This window comes from Oncorhynchus mykiss, chromosome 2, assembly GCF_057628025.1.
Source record: "Oncorhynchus mykiss isolate SJ-2025 chromosome 2, ASM5762802v1, whole genome shotgun sequence".
NCBI classification, from domain to species: Eukaryota; Metazoa; Chordata; class Actinopteri; order Salmoniformes; family Salmonidae; genus Oncorhynchus; species Oncorhynchus mykiss.
In genome coordinates this window covers 14552072-14572500 of record NC_143023.1, presented here as the reverse complement: position 1 = coordinate 14572500, position 20429 = coordinate 14552072, and the positions used below count along the sequence as shown (strand labels likewise).

General features: G+C 43.5%; 1 protein-coding gene across 3 annotated transcripts in view; it reads left to right on the top strand.

Annotated features, from left to right (window-relative positions):
* Window positions 1-20429, top strand: part of abcb4 (ATP-binding cassette, sub-family B (MDR/TAP), member 4) — a 35262-nt gene that overhangs the window by 12424 nt on the left and 2409 nt on the right. For 2 of the 3 annotated variants that reach the window (XM_090189793.1, XM_090189794.1), the window contains 17 exons: window positions 161-271; window positions 367-492; window positions 575-778; window positions 1042-1212; window positions 1363-1524; window positions 1683-1859; window positions 2160-2306; window positions 2463-2567; window positions 2747-2824; window positions 3206-3289; window positions 3369-3572; window positions 3683-3783; window positions 3938-4078; window positions 8795-8951; window positions 9106-9303; window positions 10023-10229; window positions 16673-16819. In XM_090189793.1, the coding sequence (XP_090045919.1) occupies window positions 161-271; window positions 367-492; window positions 575-778; window positions 1042-1212; window positions 1363-1524; window positions 1683-1859; window positions 2160-2306; window positions 2463-2567; window positions 2747-2824; window positions 3206-3289; window positions 3369-3572; window positions 3683-3783; window positions 3938-4078; window positions 8795-8951; window positions 9106-9303; window positions 10023-10229; window positions 16673-16819 (2520 nt within the window). Of the gene's footprint in view, window positions 1-160; window positions 272-366; window positions 493-574; window positions 779-1041; window positions 1213-1362; window positions 1525-1682; window positions 1860-2159; window positions 2307-2462; window positions 2568-2746; window positions 2825-3205; window positions 3290-3368; window positions 3573-3682; window positions 3784-3937; window positions 4079-5732; window positions 5767-8794; window positions 8952-9105; window positions 9304-10022; window positions 10230-16672; window positions 16820-20429 lie in introns of those variants that run through there. The other variant, XM_090189799.1, reaches the window with a different exon arrangement.

Genomic DNA, 20429 nt, shown 5'->3' with positions numbered 1-20429 from the left:
ATATTGGTTGAAAAATAGTTACCGGCAGTATAATAGGCCTGTAGTATTTTATGGTATCATTTATGTGTCCAGTAATGGTATTAGTTGGTGACCTGCTTGAATGTTCACACCTACATGTTTATGTTCTAAGTCTCACTGCTGTTGTTGTTTGTCTGTTCAGAAACCCCACATCAACAGCTACTCAGACCACGGCCACAAGCCTGATGTCATCAAAGGAAACATAGAGTTTAACAACATCCATTTCACCTACCCCTCACGGCCCAACGTCAAAGTATGTGCTGCCTTCTTTACGCGTGCGTGTGTGTTGATGTCCTGTAGATGTTTGTAGATGTTAAACGGTGTGTTTCTGTGTGTGTCTCTTTGTAGGTGTTGAATGGAATGTCTCTGAGCGTGCGTAGTGGCCAGACCATAGCTCTGGTAGGCAGTAGTGGCTGTGGGAAGAGCACCACCGTTCAGCTGCTGCAGCGGTTCTATGATCCACAAGATGGATCAGTGAGTATCATGGAACACACACACACACACACACACACACACACAGTATCTGTTCTGTAACTATGCCCTCTGTGTTCTGTAGGTGTTTGTAGATGGTCATGACGTGCGCTCCCTGAACGTGCGCTTCCTGAGAGAGATGATTGGCGTTGTCAGTCAGGAGCCCATCCTGTTTGCTACCACCATCGCTGAGAACATCCGCTACGGACGACCTGACGTCACACATCAGGAGATAGAACAGGCTGCTAGGGAGGCCAACGCCTACGACTTCATCATGACACTACCTGATGTATGTTACTGTGTCTGTCTGTGTATGTTACTGTGTCTGTCTGTCTGTCTGTCTGTCTGTGGTGTGGTGTGAGTGTCTGTCTGTCTGTGTGTGTGTGTGTGTGTGTCTGTCTGTCTGTGAGTGTGGTTTGTTTGTGTGTGTGTGTGTGTGTGTGTGTGTGTGTGTGTGTAGTAGAAGTCGTAGTAGTTGTAGTAGTAGTACTATAACTAATGCTAGATAATGATTGATTACAGTATATTGATAATATTGTTTCTGTTGAGCAGAAGTTTGAGACTCTAGTTGGAGACAGAGGAACCCAGATGAGTGGAGGACAGAAACAGAGGATTGCTATCGCACGCGCTCTCGTACGCAACCCCAAGATCCTCTTGTTGGATGAGGCTACCTCAGCCCTCGACGCCGAGAGTGAGACCATCGTACAGGCTGCTTTGGACAAGGTAGAGGACACACAGACAGACAGACAGACAGACACACACACACACATGCACCCTTTGCACCAGTTTATCAACATGTACTAAACATGCCTATGCCCCTCTCTTCCCTCCCTTTCACTCCCCCTTCCCCCTCCTCCCTCCCTCCCCCTCCAGGTGAGACAGGGTCGTACTACCATCGTGGTGGCCCATCGTCTGTCTACTATCCGTAATGCTGATGTCATCGCAGGCTTCCAGAAGGGAGAGATTGTAGAGCTGGGAACACACAGCCAACTGATGGAAAAAGAAGGAGTCTACCACACACTGGTCACCATGCAGGTAACACACACACACACCCTCCTCACACCCTCTTCACACATCTTGCATCTACGTCACCATTTAGGTAACAGCGTTATCAAAACAGTGTCACACACACGCCACATAACAAACAAATACACACATTTGACTCTATATTCTATTCTGTTGTGTTCTTCCAGACGTTTAAGAGTCCTGAGGAGGGCGAGGAGGCTGTGGAGGAGCAGGTTCTGGAGGAGAAGAGTCCGTCAGTGACGCCGTTCTCGGAGACCACCCTCATCAGCAGGAAATCTACCAAGGGATCGTCCTTCATCGGCTCAGAGAAAGGAGACAAGGACAAGACTGAAGTGGAAGAAGAGGTAAGGCTATGGAGCTAGAGGTACTAACTAGAAGGGATATTCCCATTTTAATCCAGGGGACATAATTGTTGTACCATTTGGAATGTTTCTGATGATTTCCCTCTCTTCTCTCTCTCCTTCCTCTCTCCTTCCTTTCTCTGTCTTCTCTCTCTCTCCTTCCTTTCTCTATCTTCTCTCTCTCTTTCTCTCTCCTTCCTTTCTTTCTCTCTCCTTCCTTTCTTTCTCTATCTTATCTCTCTCTCCTTCCTCTCACTCTCTTTCTCTCTCTCTTCTCTCTCTCTGTCTTCTCTATCTCCCCAGGATGAGGAGATTCCTCCTGTGTCGTTTCTGAAGGTGTTGAAGCTGAACCTTCCTGAGTGGCCCTATATGGTGGTTGGTGTGATCTGTGCCACTATCAACGGGGGCATGCAGCCTTTCTTCGCTGTCATCTTCTCTAAAATCATCGCTGTATGTTAAATATCAGTTAATACCAGATATCATCATTCTATGTTTACTCATTTATTTCAGTTTATTCATCTTCTCATTACTGAAAGTTGAATTAGTCATATTCCATCAAATAGCATCACCTCAGATGATCATGTTTGTGTTGTTGTCATGTTTCAGGTGTTTGCAGAGCAAGACCAGGAACTAGTTAGACAACGCTCCTCGTTCTACTCTATCATGTTCGCCCTCATTGGAGTCGTCTCCTTCATAACCATGTTCCTGCAGGTACGCACACACCTCACCCAATGAAAAATAATATGACGAATGAGCGACAGAATGTGGGAGGGGCTTAGGTTTGTATCTATCCTACAGCAGGTCAGTGGTCCCTAATGTATTTCTATTGATCGACAGCATCTTGAAATTTTACTTACTATGACTGTGATACGTGGTTGTCTTCTCTCCAGGGATTCTGTTTTGGGAAGGCCGGGGAGATTCTGACCATGAAGCTGAGACTGATGGCCTTTAAAGCCATGATGAGACAGGCAAGACAGTTTATTTAGGCTTATAGGGTGTTTAATAAAGGTAAGACAGTTTATTTAGGCTTATAGGGTGTTTTATAAAGGTAAGACAGTTTATTTAGGCTTATAGAGTGTTTAATAAAGGTGTTTATTTAGGCTTATAGAGTGTTTAATAAAGGTGTTTATTTAGGCTTATAGGGTGTTTAATAAAGGTGTTTATTTAGGCTTATAGAGTGTTTAATAAAGGTGTTTATTTAGGCTTATAGAGTGTTTAATAAAGGTAATATAAGGTAATATAAGGTGTATTTAGTCTTATATAGGTTATAGGGCTTATGGAGTGTTTATAAAGGCTCAAATAGGTTATAGAGACATTTTGAACATGTAACTATCTTTGTTCTCCTGTAGGAGTTGGGCTGGTATGACAGTCACAAGAACAGTGTTGGAGCTCTCACCACTAGACTGGCTACAGACGCAGCACAAGTACAGGGGGTAAGTAGTAAGTACACACATGAACACACAACACACACACACACACACACACACTAACCCTCCCTCCCTCCCTCTCCAGGCTACAGGAGTGCGTTTGGCCACTCTGGCCCAGAACGTGGCTAACCTGGGCACCAGTCTGATCATCTCGTTTGTGTACGGCTGGCAGCTGACTCTTCTCATCCTGTGTGTGGTACCTGTCATGGCTGTAGCTGGAGGCATACAGATGAAGATGCTCTCTGGTCACGCTGTCAAAGACAAGAAAGAGCTAGAACAGGCTGGCAAGGTACACAACCACTCACACACACTTTCTTATTCACTCTCTTCATAGCTCCCAAAATTTGCAACAGTGAATATCTATACTTCTCTCGAGTCTAACCAGTGTGTGTGTGTCAGATTGCCACAGAGGCCATAGAGAACATCCGTACGGTGGCATCTCTCACCAGAGAGCAGAAGTTTGAGTCTCTGTACCAGGAGAACCTCATAGTGCCTTACAAGTACGTGTGCTACAAAGTTTACAATTTCCATTATAAAAAGTCCTAGTCACTGCTGTGTTTTTAATGTGTCAACAGTGTCAGTCTTGTAAATGTACTATATTACTTTTGTTTATGTAATCACCCCTCTCTTTAATCTCTCTCTCTCCCTCTGTAGGAACTCTCAGAAGAAGGCCCATGTGTATGGCATCACATTCTCCTTCTCTCAGGCCATGATCTACTTTGCCTATGCAGGCTGCTTCCGCTTCGGAGCCTGGCTCATAGAGGAAGGCATCATGACCTTTGAAAATGTCTTCCTGTGAGTACAGTAGCTACCTTTGATCGGGTTACTTCAGTCATGTGTCCATGTTCACAACTGTCCTTATAGCCTTTTCCTATGTGACTATAAGGCCATGTTGGAACGACTCAATTGCTTCCCTAATATGAGTTCTTGGTGGACACAGGAACAGTAGTGTGCCGATTTGTGTATACATTGTACAATACAGCTCAGGTACAGTAGTGGAGGATGTGTGTGTACATTGTACAGCTCAGGTATAGTAGAACACACCCCGGCCCAGCTCATCTAGGCCTGACAGGAATGTCCAGTATTACAGTGGTCAAAGGTGGTTGTGGTTAATCATTACCTAACTGGGAAGTGTGTTGGAGGTCAACGCTGATCTAGGGACTCATCACCATAGCAACAATGGCCATATAGCCATGACATGTCTAACATGTGACCCATAGAAATGGATGTTATAGAGTAGATATCACGACCAACGGCTTAGATAACATTTTATTTGAAAAGGTGTACATAAGGCAGTTATGACACTGTCATAACAGCAACATAATGTCTGTCATAAACAGATGTTACTATTGTCATTAAAGCTGCAATATGCAACTTTTTTTCCGAGCCAACCAGATCTGTCATTCTCATTGAAAGCAAGTCTAAGAAGCGGTAGGTATGTTCTATTTTCTCTATTTCTATGCATTCATTTTTTTAAAGTTTAGTTTTTGCGTCTTTTACTTTCGTTTTTTTTTTTACACCAGCTTCAAACACCTGAAAATACCATATTTTGGGTTATTGAAGATATATTTCCCAGAGGTTTAGATCGTACAATGATTCTCTTCTGCTTGTTTTGTCACGTAAACTAAAATTAGACAAACTATTAGAATTTTAGCAACCAGGAAATGGCAGAGCGATTTCCTACATATTGCACCTTTAAAGTGTCATGCGGTCGGTTGTATTGTCACTTTCAATGTGAGGTTCAAATTTCTCTGGCATGACTTCAAGATAATTTAAGTTGAACCTAAATTAGACTTTAGCGAGCTTGATACAATAGAATCCGAGCTTGATACACTGTTTTAGCATTTGTGACGCAAAACCAATGCTAATTCTTTCGTGCTTCATGTCCAAATCATAGCATCTTAAATTGATTGTGTAACTCGATGCAGTTATTTATCGCTTTTCATTACAGTGTTATCTCAATGCTCTACATGGGCAAATCATTTGAATCAAGGCAGGAAATAGCAAAAGTAGGCTAGGTGCTGAAATACTTTTCAGATTAGGACTATGAGAAATAGTCTGTAGAAATGTGTTTTAAAGTCTCCAATTGATGTAGCGGCTCTCAGATGGTCAGGGAGAGCATTCCATAGGCGAGGGGCATCGGAGCAGGAGACTCGGTCCCCCGTAGTACAGAGACGTGCCCTGGGGACTTGAAGTGGTGATTTGGACATTGATTTGAACATGAAGCTCGCAAATATAATATCGGTAACATTGACTTGCATTGGATTTGTGCCACGAATGCTAAAATGTTACCATTTGGAAACAGTGGCCGGGTAAACAAAACCAAAGCAGCCCATAGACTGCTTACAGGGTAAGGAAACCAATATGTCATTTTGAACTTTGGGTGAACTATCCCTTTAAGATACATGTTAGATAGAGAGAAACCTGTTCTCTCTGTCTCGCTCTCCAGGGTGATCTCTGCAGTGTGAACTATCTCTTTAAGATACATTATATATACACTGCTCAAAAAAATAAAGGGAACACTTAAACAACACAATGTAACTCCAAGTCAATCACACTTCTGTGAAATCAAACTGTCCACGTAGGAAGCAACACTGATTGACAATACATTTCACATGCTGTTGTGCAAATGGAATAGACAACAGGTGGAAATTATAGGCAATTAGCAAGACACCCCCAATAAAGGAGTGGTTCTGCAGGTGGTGACCACAGACCACTTCTCAGCTCCTATGCTTCCTGGCTGATGTTTTGGTCACTTTTGAATGCTGGCGGTGCTTTCACTCTAGTGGTAGCATGAGACGGAGTCTACAACTCACATAAGTGGCTCAGGTAGTGCAGCTCATCCAGGATGGAACATCAATGTGAGCTGTGGCAAGAAGGTTTGCTGTGTCTGTCAGCGTAGTGTCCAGAGCATGGAGGTGCTACCAGGAGACAGGCCAGTACATCAGGAGACGTGGAGGAGGCCGTAGGAGGGCAACAACCAAGCAGCAGGACCGCTACCTCTGCCTTTGTACAAGGAGGAGCAGGAGGAGCACTGCCAGAGCCCTGCAAAATGACCTCCAGCAGGCCACAAATGTGCATGTGTCTGCTCAAACGGTCAGAAACAGACTCCATGAGGGTGGTATGAGGTCCCGACGTCCACAGGTGGGGGTTGTGCTTACAGCCCAACACCGTGCAGGACGTTTGGCATTTGCCAGAGAACACCAAGATTGGCAAATTCGCCACTGGCGCCCTGTGCTCTTCACAGATGAAAGTAGGTTCACACTGAGCACATGTGACAGACGTGACAGAGTCGTGAGACGCCGTGGAGAACATTCTGCTGCCTGCAACATCCTCCAGCATGACCGGTTTGGCGGTGGGTCAGTCATGGTGTGGGGTGGCATTTCTTTGGGGGGCCGCACAGCCCTCCATGTGCTCGCCAGAGGTAGCCTGACTGCCATTAGGTACCGAGATGAGATCCTCAGACCCCTTGTGAGACAATATGCTGGTGCGGTTGGCCCTGGGTTCCTCCTAATGCAAGACAATGCTAGACCTCATGTGGCTGGAGTGTGTCAGCAGTTCCTGCAAGAGGAAGGCATTGATGCTATGGACTGGCCAGCCCGTTCCTCAGACCTGAATCCAATTGAGCACATCTGGGACATCATGTCTCGCTCCATCCACCAACAGACCACAGACTGACCAGGAGTTGGCTGTCCAGGAGTTGGCGGATGCTTTAGTCCAGGTCTGGGAAGAGATCCCTCAGAAGACCATCCGCCACCTCATCAGGAGCATGCCCAGGCGTTGTAGGGAGGTCATACAGGCACATGGAGCCCACACACACTGAGCCTCATTTTGACTTGTTTTAAGGACATTACATCAAAGTTGGATCAGCCTGTAGTGTGGTTTTCCACTTTAATTTTGAGTGTGACTCCAAATCCAGACCTCCATGGGTTGATAAATTTGATTTCCATTGATAATTTTTGTGTGATTTTGTTGTCAACACATTCAACTATGTAAAGAAAATTTCATTCATTCAGATCTAGGATGACCTGCTCCAAAAAATTATGTGGACACCCCTTCAAATTAGTGGATTTGGCTATTTTAGCCACACCCGTTGCTGACAGGTTTATAAAATCGAGCACAAACCATGCAATCTCAATAGAAAAACATTGGCTGTAGAACGGCCTTACTGAAAAGCTCAGTGACTTTCAACATGGCACCGTCATAGGAGGCCATCTTTCCAACAAGTCAGTTCGTCAAATTTCTGCCCTGCTAGAGCTGCTCCAGTCAACTGTAAGTGCTGTTATTGTAATGTGGAAACGTTTAGGAGCAACAACGGCTCTGCTGCGAAGTGGTAGGCCACACAAGCTCACAGAATGGAACCGCCGAGTGCAACCGCAAAATCGTTTGTCCTCGGTTACAACCCTCACTACCGAGTTCCAAACTGCCTCTGGAAGCAACGTCAGCACAATAACTGTTCGTCGGGAGCTTCATGAAATGGGTTTCCATAGCTGAGCAGCCGCACACAAGCCTAAGATCACCATGCACAATGCCAAGCGTCGGCTGGAGTGGTGTAAAGCTCGCCACCATTGGACTCTGGAGCAGTGGAAAATCGTTCTCTGGAGTGATGAATCACGCTTCACCATCTGGCAGTCCGGGTTTGGCAGATGCCAGGAGAATGCTACCTGCCCCAATGCATAGTGCCAACTGTAAGGTTTGGTGGAGAAGGTGGCCTGGAGCTGTTTTTCATGGTTCGGGCTAGGCTCCTTAGTTCCAGTGAAGGGAAATCTTAACGCTACAGCATACAATGACATTTTAGAAGATTCTATTCTTCCAACTTTGTGGCAACAGTTTGAGGAAGGCCCTTTCCTGTTTCAGCATGACAATGCCCCCGTGCACAAATTGAGGTCCATACAGAAATGGTTGGTCGAGAACAGTGTGGAGGAACTTCACTGGCCTGCACAGAGCCCTGACCTCAACCCCATCGAACACCTATGGGATGAATTGGAACGCCATTGGGTCATGTGATGGTTACAAGCTAAAAAAACTTATTTGGCACTATATAGAACCATTTGTTTTTAGTGTATAACCTGTTCTCTGTCGCTCTCTCTCTCCAGGGTGATCTCTGCAGTATGAACTATCCCTTTAAGATACATGTTAGATAGATCGTAACCTGTTCTCTGTCTCTCTCTCTCTCCAGGGTGATCTCTGCAGCATGAACTATCCCTTTAAGATACATGTTAGATAGATCGTAACCTGTTCTCTGTCTCTCTCTCTCTCCAGGCTGATTTCTGCAATATGAACTATCCCTTTAAGATACATGTTAGATAGATCGTAACCTGTTCTCTGTCTCTCTCTCTCTCCAGGGTGATCTCTGCAGCATGAACTATCCCTTTAAGATACATGTTAGATAGATCGTAACCTGTTCTCTGTCTCTCTCTCTCTCCAGGGTGATCTCTGCAGTATGAACTATCCCTTTAAGATACATGTTAGATAGATCGTAACTTGTTCTCTCTGTCTCTCTCTCTAAAGGGTGATCTCTGCAGTGCTATACGGAGCCATGGCAGTAGGAGAGGCCAACTCCTTCACGCCTAACTATGCCAAAGCCAAGATATCAGCATCTCACCTTATGTTCCTTATTAACAGAGAACCTGCCATAGACAACTGCTCACAGGAGGGAGAAACACCGGTACACACACACACACACACACACACACACACACACACACACCACATCACACCCAGTGGCTATCACAGTGGAGAGTTGTGGAGTGATTGTATAGTACATGCCAGGAGATTATTTCATGAAAGGATGTTCTTCTGTCTCCCTCTCTTCCCTCCAGGACCACTTTGATGGTAACGTGCGTTTCCAGGGAGTGAGGTTCAACTACCCGTCCCGTCCAGACCTTGCTGTCCTGCAGGGACTGGAGCTGAAGGTGCAGAAGGGCCAGACTCTAGCCCTGGTGGGCAGCAGTGGCTGTGGGAAGAGTACGACCATACAATTACTGGAGAGGTTCTACGACCCACTACAGGGCACAGTGGTGAGTACACACACACACACACACACACGTTATGTTCCTCTATCCTCGTAGGGACCTAAAATTAATTTCCATTCAAAACCCTATTTTCCCTAACTCCTAACCCTTACCATAATCCGAACCCGAACCTAACTCCTAACACTAATTGTAACCCTAAACCTAACCCCTACACTTAAAATAGCCTTTGTCCTGATGGGGATGTGGGAAATGTCCCATGAGGGAGAATTTTTGTTTTACTATCCTTATGGGGACTTTTGGGCATTTTAGGTCCCCACAAGGATAAAAGACCCAACCTACACACACACACAAACGTTTTCACACACATGTATACACACATTGATTATTAAAGCTATATGTACTGTATGTTTAATGACCACTGTCACCAGTCAGACAGTGAGATATTTGCTGGAATTTTTATATGCAAAAATACATGAAACATAGAGCCCTCATGTGTCTCCATGTGTGACTGTGTAGATATTCTCCTACTAAAACACGGTTCTATAATTACTGATTGACAGGCCAGGATGTTGACACTGTTGCTTCATAACGCTCTACTATACTGGCTCTACTGTACTGAGACCTTGTGGGTTATGATCCTGCTCAAAGTGCATTTGTGTGTTCACGTGGAGGTTATTGCCCTGCTAAGGCCACTGATAAAATGACAAACACTAGAGGATTATCCAACTTTGATGTTAACTCTTCCTCCTGCTCTTCTTCCTCAGATGTTGGACAACAGTGATGCTAAGAAGCTGAACATCCATTGGCTGAGGGCCCAGATGGGCATCGTATCCCAGGAGCCCGTGCTGTTTGACTGTAGTCTGGCAGAGAACATCGCCTACGGAGACAACACACGCAAAGTTACCATGGAGGAGATCCAGAGTGCTGCTAAAGCTGCCAACATACACAGCTTCATAGACGACCTGCCTCAGGTACACACTAATACTACTACTGTCACCACTACTACTACTACCACCAATACTACTACTGTCACCAAAACTACTATTACCACCAATACTACTACTGTCACCACTACTACTACTACTATCACCAATACTACTACTACAACCACCAATACGACTACTGTCACCACTACTACTAACACTGTCACCAATACTACTACTGTCACCACTACTACTACTACTGTCACCACTACTACTACTACCACCAATCAAATGTATTTTATATAGCCCTTCGTACATCAGCTGATATCTCAAAGTGCTGTACAGAAACCCAGCCTAAAACCCCAAACAGCAAGCAATGCAGGTGAAGAAGCACAGTGGCTAGGAAAAACTCCCTAGAAAGGCCAAAACCTAGGAAGAAACCTAGAGAGGAACCAGGCTATGTGGGGTGGCCAGTCCTCTTCTGGCTGTGCCGGGTGGAGATTATAACAAAACATGGTCAAGATGTTCAAATGTTCATAAATGACCAGCATGGTCGAATAATAATAAGGCAGAATAGTTGAAACTGGAGCAGCAGCACAGTCAGGTGGACTGGGGACAGCAAGGAGTCATCATGTCAGGTATTCCTGGGGCATGGTCCTAGGGCTCAGGTCCTCCGAGAGAGAGAAAGAAAGAGAGAATTAGAGAGAGCATATGTGGGATGGCCAGTCCTCTTCTGGCTGTGCCGGGTGGAGATTATAACAGAACATGGCCAAGATGTTCAAATGTTCATAAATGATCAGCATGGTCGAATAATAATAAGGCAGAACAGTTGAAACTGGAGCAGCAGCACAGCCAGGTGGACTGGGGACAGCAAGGAGTCATCATGTCAGGTAGTCCTGGGGCATGGTCCTAGGGCTCAGGTCCTCCGAGAGAGAGAAAGAGAGAAGGAGAGAATTAGAGAACGCACACTTAGATTCACACAGGACACCGAATAGGACAGGAGAAGTACTCCAGATATAACAAACTGACCCTAGCCCCCCGACACATAAACTACTGCAGCATAAATACTGGAGGCTGAGACAGGAGGGGTCACTGACACTACTACCAATACGACTACTGTCACCACTACTACTATTACCACCAATATTACTACTGTCACCACTACTACTACTAATGTCACCACTACTACTATTACCACCAATACTACTACTGTCAGCACTACTACTACTACCACCAATATGACTACTGTCACCACTACTACTACTACTGTCACCAATACGACTACTGTCACCACTACTACTACTACTACTGTCACCACTACTACTATTACCACCAATACTACTACTACCACCAATACGACTACTGTCACCACTACTACTACTACCACCAATACTACTACTACTGTCACCACTACTACTACTACTACTGTCACCAATACTACTACTACTACCACCAATACGACTACTGTCACCACTACTACTACTACCACCAATACGACTACTGTCACCACTACTACTACTACTACTACTGTCACCACTACTACTATTACCACCAATACTACTACTGTCACCACTACTACTACTACTACTACTACTACTACTGTCACCACTACTACGACTACTGTCACCAATACTAATACTACTATGACTGTCACCAATACTAATACTACTATTACTACTGTCACCAATACTACTACTACTGTCACCAATACTACTACTACTACTACCACCAATACGACTACTGTCACCACTACTACTACTACCACCAATACGACTACTGTCACCACTACTACTACTACTGTCACCACTACTACTATTACCACCAATACTACTACTGTCACCACTACTACTACTACTGTCACCACTACTACGACTACTGTCACCAATACTAATACTACTATGACTGTCACCAATACTAATACTACTATTACTACTGTCACCAATACTACTACTACTGTCACCAATACTACTACTACAACCACCAATACGACTACTATCACCACTACTACTACCACTGTCACCACTACTACTACTACTGTCACCACTACTACTACTACTACTGTCACCACTACTACTACTACTACCACCAATACGACTACTGTCACCACTACTACTATTACCACCAATACTACTACTGTCACCACTACTACTATTACCACCAATACTACTACTGTCACCATTACTACTACTGTCACCACTACTACTACTACCACCAATACGACTACTGTCACCACTACTACTACTACTACTGTCACCACTACTACTATTACCACCAATACTACTACTGTCACCACTACTACTACTACTACTACTGTCACCACTACTACTACTACCACCAATACGACTACTGTCACCACTACTACTACTACCACCAATACTACTACTACTACCACCAATACTAGTACTACTACCACCAATACGACTACTGTCACCACTACTACTACTACCACCAATACTACTACTGTCACCAATACTACTACTACTACTGTCACCAATACTACTACTACTACCACCAATACGACTACTTTCACCACTACTACTACTACCACCAATACGACTACTGTCACCACTACTACTACTACTACTACTGTCACCAATACGACTACTACTACCACCAATACGACTACTGTCACCACTACTACTACTACCACCAATACTACTATGGTCACCACTACTACTACTACTACCACCAATTACTACTACTGTCACCACTACTACGACTACTGTCACCAATAGTAATACTACTATTACTACTACGGCTGTCACCAATACTAATACTACTATTACTACTGTCACCAATACTACTACTACTGTCACCAATACTACTACTACTACTACTGTCACCACTACTACTTTTGCTACTACTGTCACCAATACTACTACCACTACTGTCACCATACCACTACTATTGCTACTACTGTCACCAATACTACTGTACTACTACTGTCACCAATACTACTACTACTACTACTACTACTTCTACTACTGCTAATACTAGTACTGCTACCACCAATACGACTACTGTCACCACTACTACTATTACCACCAATACTACTACTGTCACCACTACTACTATTACCACCAATACTACTACTGTCACCATTACTACTACTGTCACCACTACTACTACTACCACCAATACGACTACTGTCACCACTACTACTACTACTACTGTCACCACTACTACTATTACCACCAATACTACTACTGTCACCACTACTACTACTACTACTACTGTCACCACTACTACTACTACCACCAATACGACTACTGTCACCACTACTACTACTACCACCAATACTACTACTACTACCACCAATACTAGTACTACTACCACCAATACGACTACTGTCACCACTACTACTACTACCACCAATACTACTACTGTCACCAATACTACTACTACTACTGTCACCAATACTACTACTACTACCACCAATACGACTACTTTCACCACTACTACTACTACCACCAATACGACTACTGTCACCACTACTACTACTACTACTACTGTCACCAATACGACTACTACTACCACCAATACGACTACTGTCACCACTACTACTACTACCACCAATACTACTATGGTCACCACTACTACTACTACTACCACCAATACTAGTACTACTACCACCAATACGACTACTGTCACCACTACTACTACTACCACCAATACTACTACTGTCACCAATACTACTACTACTACTGTCACCAATACTACTACTACTACCACCAATACGACTACTTTCACCACTACTACTACTACCACCAATACGACTACTGTCACCACTACTACTACTACTACTACTGTCACCAATACGACTACTACTACCACCAATACGACTACTGTCACCACTACTACTACTACCACCAATACTACTATGGTCACCACTACTACTACTACTACCACCAATTACTACTACTGTCACCACTACTACGACTACTGTCACCAATAGTAATACTACTATTACTACTACGGCTGTCACCAATACTAATACTACTATTACTACTGTCACCAATACTACTACTACTGTCACCAATACTACTACTACTACTACTGTCACCACTACTACTTTTGCTACTACTGTCACCAATACTACTACCACTACTGTCACCATACCACTACTATTGCTACTACTGTCACCAATACTACTGTACTACTACTGTCACCAATACTACTACTACTACTACTACTACTTCTACTACTGCTAATACTAGTACTGCTACCACCAATACGACTACTGAAACCACTACTACTATTACCACCAATACTACTACTGTCACCACTACTACTATTACCACCAATACTACTACTGTCACCATTACTACTACTGTCACCACTACTACTACTACCACCAATACGACTACTGTCACCACTACTACTACTACTACTGTCACCACTACTACTATTACCACCAATACTACTACTGTCACCACTACTACTACTACTACTACTGTCACCACTACTACTACTACCACCAATACGACTACTGTCACCACTACTACTACTACCACCAATACTACTACTACTACCACCAATACTAGTACTACTACCACCAATACGACTACTGTCACCACTACTACTACTACCACCAATACTACTACTGTCACCAATACTACTACTACTACTGTCACCAATACTACTACTACTACCACCAATACGACTACTTTCACCACTACTACTACTACCACCAATACGACTACTGTCACCACTACTACTACTAGTACTACTGTCACCAATACGACTACTACTACCACCAATACGACTACTGTCACCACTACTACTACTACCACCAATACTACTATGGTCACCACTACTACTACTACTACCACCAATTACTACTACTGTCACCACTACTACGACTACTGTCACCAATAGTAATACTACTATTACTACTACGGCTGTCACCAATACTAATACTACTATTACTACTGTCACCAATACTACTACTACTGTCACCAATACTACTACTACTACTACTGTCACCACTACTACTTTTGCTACTACTGTCACCAATACTACTACCACTACTGTCACCATACCACTACTATTGCTACTACTGTCACCAATACTACTGTACTACTACTGTCACCAATACTACTACTACTACTACTACTACTTCTACTACTGCTAATACTAGTACTGCTACCACCAATACGACTACTGTCACCACTACTACTACTACCACCAATACTACTACTGTCACCAATACTACTACTACTACTACTACTGTCACCAATACTACTACTACTACCACCAATACGACTACTTTCACCACTACTACTACTACCACCAATACTACTACTATTATCACCAATACTACTACTGTCACCACTACTACTACTACTGTCACCACTACTACTACTACCACCAATACTACTACTACTACCACCAATACTAGTACTACTACCACCAATACGACTACTGTCACCACTACTACTACTACCACCAATACGACTACGGTCACCACTACTACTACTACTACTACTGTCACCAATACGACTACTACTACCACCAATACGACTACTGTCACCACTACTACTACTACCACCAATACTACTACGGTCACCACTACTACTACTACTACCACCAATTACTACTACTGTCACCACTCCTCCGACTACTGTCACCAATAATAATACTACTATTACTACTACGGCTGTCACCAATACTAATACTACTATTACTACTGTCACCAATACTACTACTACTGTCACCAATACTACTACTACTATTACTACTACTACTGTCACCACTACTACTATTGCTACTACTGTCTCCAATACTACTACCACTACTGTCACCATACCACTACTATTGCTACTACTGTCACCAATACTACTGTACTACTACTGTCACCAATACTACTACTACTACTACTTCTACTACTGCTAATACTACTGTAAGCATCTTCTGCTTTTGTAAATTTGGTTTCTTGAGATCTCTACATCAGCACCAATACCTTAATAGTGGCTGCATGGTCAGATAACCACAGACAGACTGATAGTGGTATCAGCTTCTCTCAGATGCCGTGCCAGAGATAACACTGCAGGTCATTACTGGAGTAATGTCGTCTTAGTGCTGTTCCCTGTGTAAGGGTGAACTGTCTTTCACTCTGAGGGCTTACCACCTGTAGGACTGAAAGAAGTTATGAGCTGGTTTCACACACAGATTAAGCCTAGTCCCAGACTAAAAATAGATTTTAAATGGCCTACGTGTGTTAGTCCCGGTCTAGTTTTAGGCTGGGATTTGATGCAAGGCGCATTATAGAGCACTACACAGCCAACAATACGCCTTTCAAATACATTTTCCCCAGATGTTCACGGAGATCGCGTTCATGGGAAACGCTGCGCATGTCAGCTCAATCGTCAATTGAATCCCCGCCTTAATCTGTGTCCGTAAAACCAGCCCTAGGAGTTGTCATGTGTGAGATGACGAGGATAACCTCTTTCTTTCCCTCCATCTCATCTTCCCTCCATCTCCCTGAGTAGAAGTATGACACCCAAGCTGGTGACAAGGGGACCCAGTTGTCAGGAGGGCAGAAGCAGCGTATAGCCATTGCAAGAGCCATCCTCCGCAACCCCAAAGTCCTGCTGCTGGATGAGGCCACCTCCGCACTGGACACAGAGAGCGAGAGGGTGTGTGTGTTTGTGTGTGTTTGTGTTCTGTTAAACTATATATACAGTGCCTTGCGAAAGTATTCAGCCCCCTTGAACTTTGCGACCTTTTGCCACATTTCAGGCTTCAAACATAAAGATATAAAACTGTATTTTTTGTGAAGAATGAACAACAAGTGGGACACAATCATGAAGTGGATCGACATTTATTGGATATTTCAAACTTTTTTAACAAATCAAAAACTGAAAAATTGGGCGTGCAAAATTATTCAGCCCCCTTAAGTTAATACTTTGTAGCGCCACCTTTTGCTGCGATTACAGCTGTAAGTCGCTTGGGGTATGTCTCTATCAGTTTTGCACATCGAGAGACTGAAATCTTTTCCCATTCCTCCTTGCAAAACAGCTCGAGCTCAGTGAGGTTGGATGGAGAGCATTTGTGAACAGCAGTTTTCAGTTCTTTCCACAGATTCTCGATTGGATTCAGGTCTGGACTTTGACTTGGCCATTCTAACACCTGGATATGTTTATTTTTGAACCATTCCATTGTAGATTTTGCTTTATGTTTTGGATCATTGTCTTGTTGGAAGACAAATCTCCGTCCCAGTCTCAGGTCTTTTGCAGACTCCATCAGGTTCTCTTCCAGAATGGTCCTGTATTTGGCTCCATCCATCTTCCCATCAATTTAACCATCTTCCCTATCCCTGCTGAAGAAAAGCAGGCCCAAACCATGATGCTGCCACCACCATGTTTGACAGTGGGGATGGTGTGTTCAGCGTGATGAGCTGTGTTGCTTTTACGCCAAACATAACGTTTTGCATTGTTGCCAAAAAGTTCCATTTTGGTTTCATCTGACCAGAGCACCTTCTTCCACATGTTTGGTGTGTCTCCCAGGTGGCTTGTGGCAAACTTTTTATGGATATCTTTAAGAAATGGCTTTCTTCTTGCCACTCTTCCATAAAGGCCAGATTTGTGCAATATACGACTGATTGTTGTCCTATGGACAGAGTCTCCCACCTCAGCTGTAGATCTCTGCAGTTCATCCAGAGTGATCATGGGCCTCTTGGCTGCATCTCTGATCAGTCTTCTCCTTGTATGAGCTGAACGTTTAGAGGGACGGCCAGGTCTTGGTAGATTTGCAGTGGTCTGATACTCCTTCCATTTCAATATTATCGCTTGCACAGTGCTCCTTGGGATGTTTAAAGCTTGGGAAATCTTTTTGTATCCAAATCCGGCTTTAAACTTCTTCACAACAGTATCTTGGACCTGCGTGGTGTGTTCCTTGTTCTTCATGATGCTCTCTGCGCTTTTAACGGACCTCTGAGACTATCACAGTGCAGGTGCATTTATACGGAGACTTGATTACACACAGGTGGATTGTGTTTATCATCATTAGTCATTTAGGTCAACATTGGATCATTCAGAGATCCTCACTGAACTTCTGGAGAGAGTTTGCTGCACTGAAAGTAAAGGGGCTGAATAATTTTGCACGCCCAATTTTTCAGTTTTTGATTTGTTAAAAAAGTTTGAAATATCCAATAAATGTCGTTCCACTTCATGATTGTGTCCCACTTGTTGTTGATTCTTCACAAAAAAATACAGTTTTATATCTTTATGTTTGAAGCCTGAAATGTGGCAAAGGGTCGCAAAGTTCAAGGGGGCCGAATATTTTCGCAAGGCACTGTACATATACTGTTGAAGTCGGAAGTTTACATACACCTTATCCAAATACATTTAAACTCAGTTTTTCACAATTCCTGACATTTAATCCTAGTAAAAAGTCCCTGTCTTAGGTCAGTTAGGATCACCACTTCATTTTAAGAATGTGAAATGTCAGAATAATAGTGGAGAGAATGATTTATTTAAGTTTTTATTTCTTTCATCACATTCCCAGTGGGTCAGAAGTTTACATACACTCAATTAGTATTTGGTAGCATTGCCTTTAAATAGTTTATCTTGGGTTAAACGTTTCGGGTAGCCTTCCACAAGCTTCCCACAATAAGTTGGGTGAATTTTTGCCCATTCCTCCTGACAGTGCCGGTGTAACTGAGTCAGGTTTGTAGGCCTCCTTGCCTACACACTTTATCAGTTCTGGCCACAAATGTTCTATAGGATTGAGGTCAGGGCTTTGTAATGACCACTCCAATACCTTGACTTTGTTGTCCTTAAGCCATTTTGCCACTACTTTGGAAGTATGCTTGAGGTCATTGTCCATTTGGAAGACCCATTTGCGACCAAGCTTTAACTTCCTGACTGATGTCTTGAAATGTTGCTTCAATATATCCACATAATTTTCCTGCCTCATGATGCCACCTATTTTGTGAAGTGCACCAGTCCCTCCTGCACCAAAGAACCCCCACAACATGATGCTGCCACCCCCGTGCTTCACAGTTTGGATGGTGTTCTTTGGCTTGCACCCTTTTTCCTCCAAACATAATGATGGTCATGATTGCCAAACAGTTCTATTTTTGTTTCATCAGACCAGAGGACATTTCACCAAAAAGTACGATATTTGTCCCCATGTGCAGTTGCAAACGGTAGTCTCGCTTTTTTATGACGGTTTTGAAGCAGTGGCTTCTTCCTTGCTGAGCGGCCTTTCAGGTTATGTCGATATAGGACTCGTTTTACTGTGGATACAGATACTTTTGTACCGGTTTCCTCCATCATCTTCACAAGGTCCTTTGCTGTTGTTCTGGGATTGATTTGCATTTTTCGCACCAAAGTACGTTCATCTCTAGGAGACAGAACGCTCTCCTTCCTGAGCGGTATGACGGCTGCGTGGTCCCATGGTGTTTATACTTCTGTACTATTGTTTGTTTAGATGAATGTGGTACCTTCAGGAGTTTTGAAATTGCTCCCAAGGATGAACCAGACTTGTGGAAGTCTACAATTTTTTTTCTGAGGTCTTGGCTGATTTCTTTTCATTTTCCCATGATGTCAAGCAAAGGGGCACTGAGTTTGAAGGTAGGGCTTGAAATACATCCACAGGTACAACCAATTGACTCAAATGATGTCAATTAGCCTATCGGAAGCTTCTAAAACCATGACGTAATTTTCAGGAATTTTCCAAGCTGTTAATAGGCACAGTCAACTTAGTGTATGTAAACTTCTGACCCACTGGAGTTGTGATACAGTGAATTATAAGTGAAATAATCTGCCTGTAAGCAATTGTTGGAAAAATTATTTGTGTCATGCACAAAGTAGATGTCCTAACCGACTTGCTAAAACTATAGTTTGTTAACAAGATATTTGTGGAGTGGTTGAAAAAACGAGTTTTAATGACTCCAACCTAAGTCAATCAAATTTATTTTATATAGCCCTTCGTACATCAGCTGATATCTCAAAGTGCTGTACAGAAACCCAGCCTAAAACCCCAAACAGCAAGCAATGCAGGTGAAGAATCACGGTGGCTAGGAAAAACTCCCTAGAAAGGCCAAAACCTAGGAAGAAACCTAGAGAGGAACCAGGCTATGTGGGGTGGCCAGTCCTCTTCTGGCTGTGCCGGGTGGAGATTATAACAAAACATGGTCAAGATGTTCAAATGTTCATAAATGACCAGCATGGTCGAATAATAATAAGGCAGAATAGTTGAAACTGGAGCAGCAGCACAGTCAGGTGGACTGGGGACAGCAAG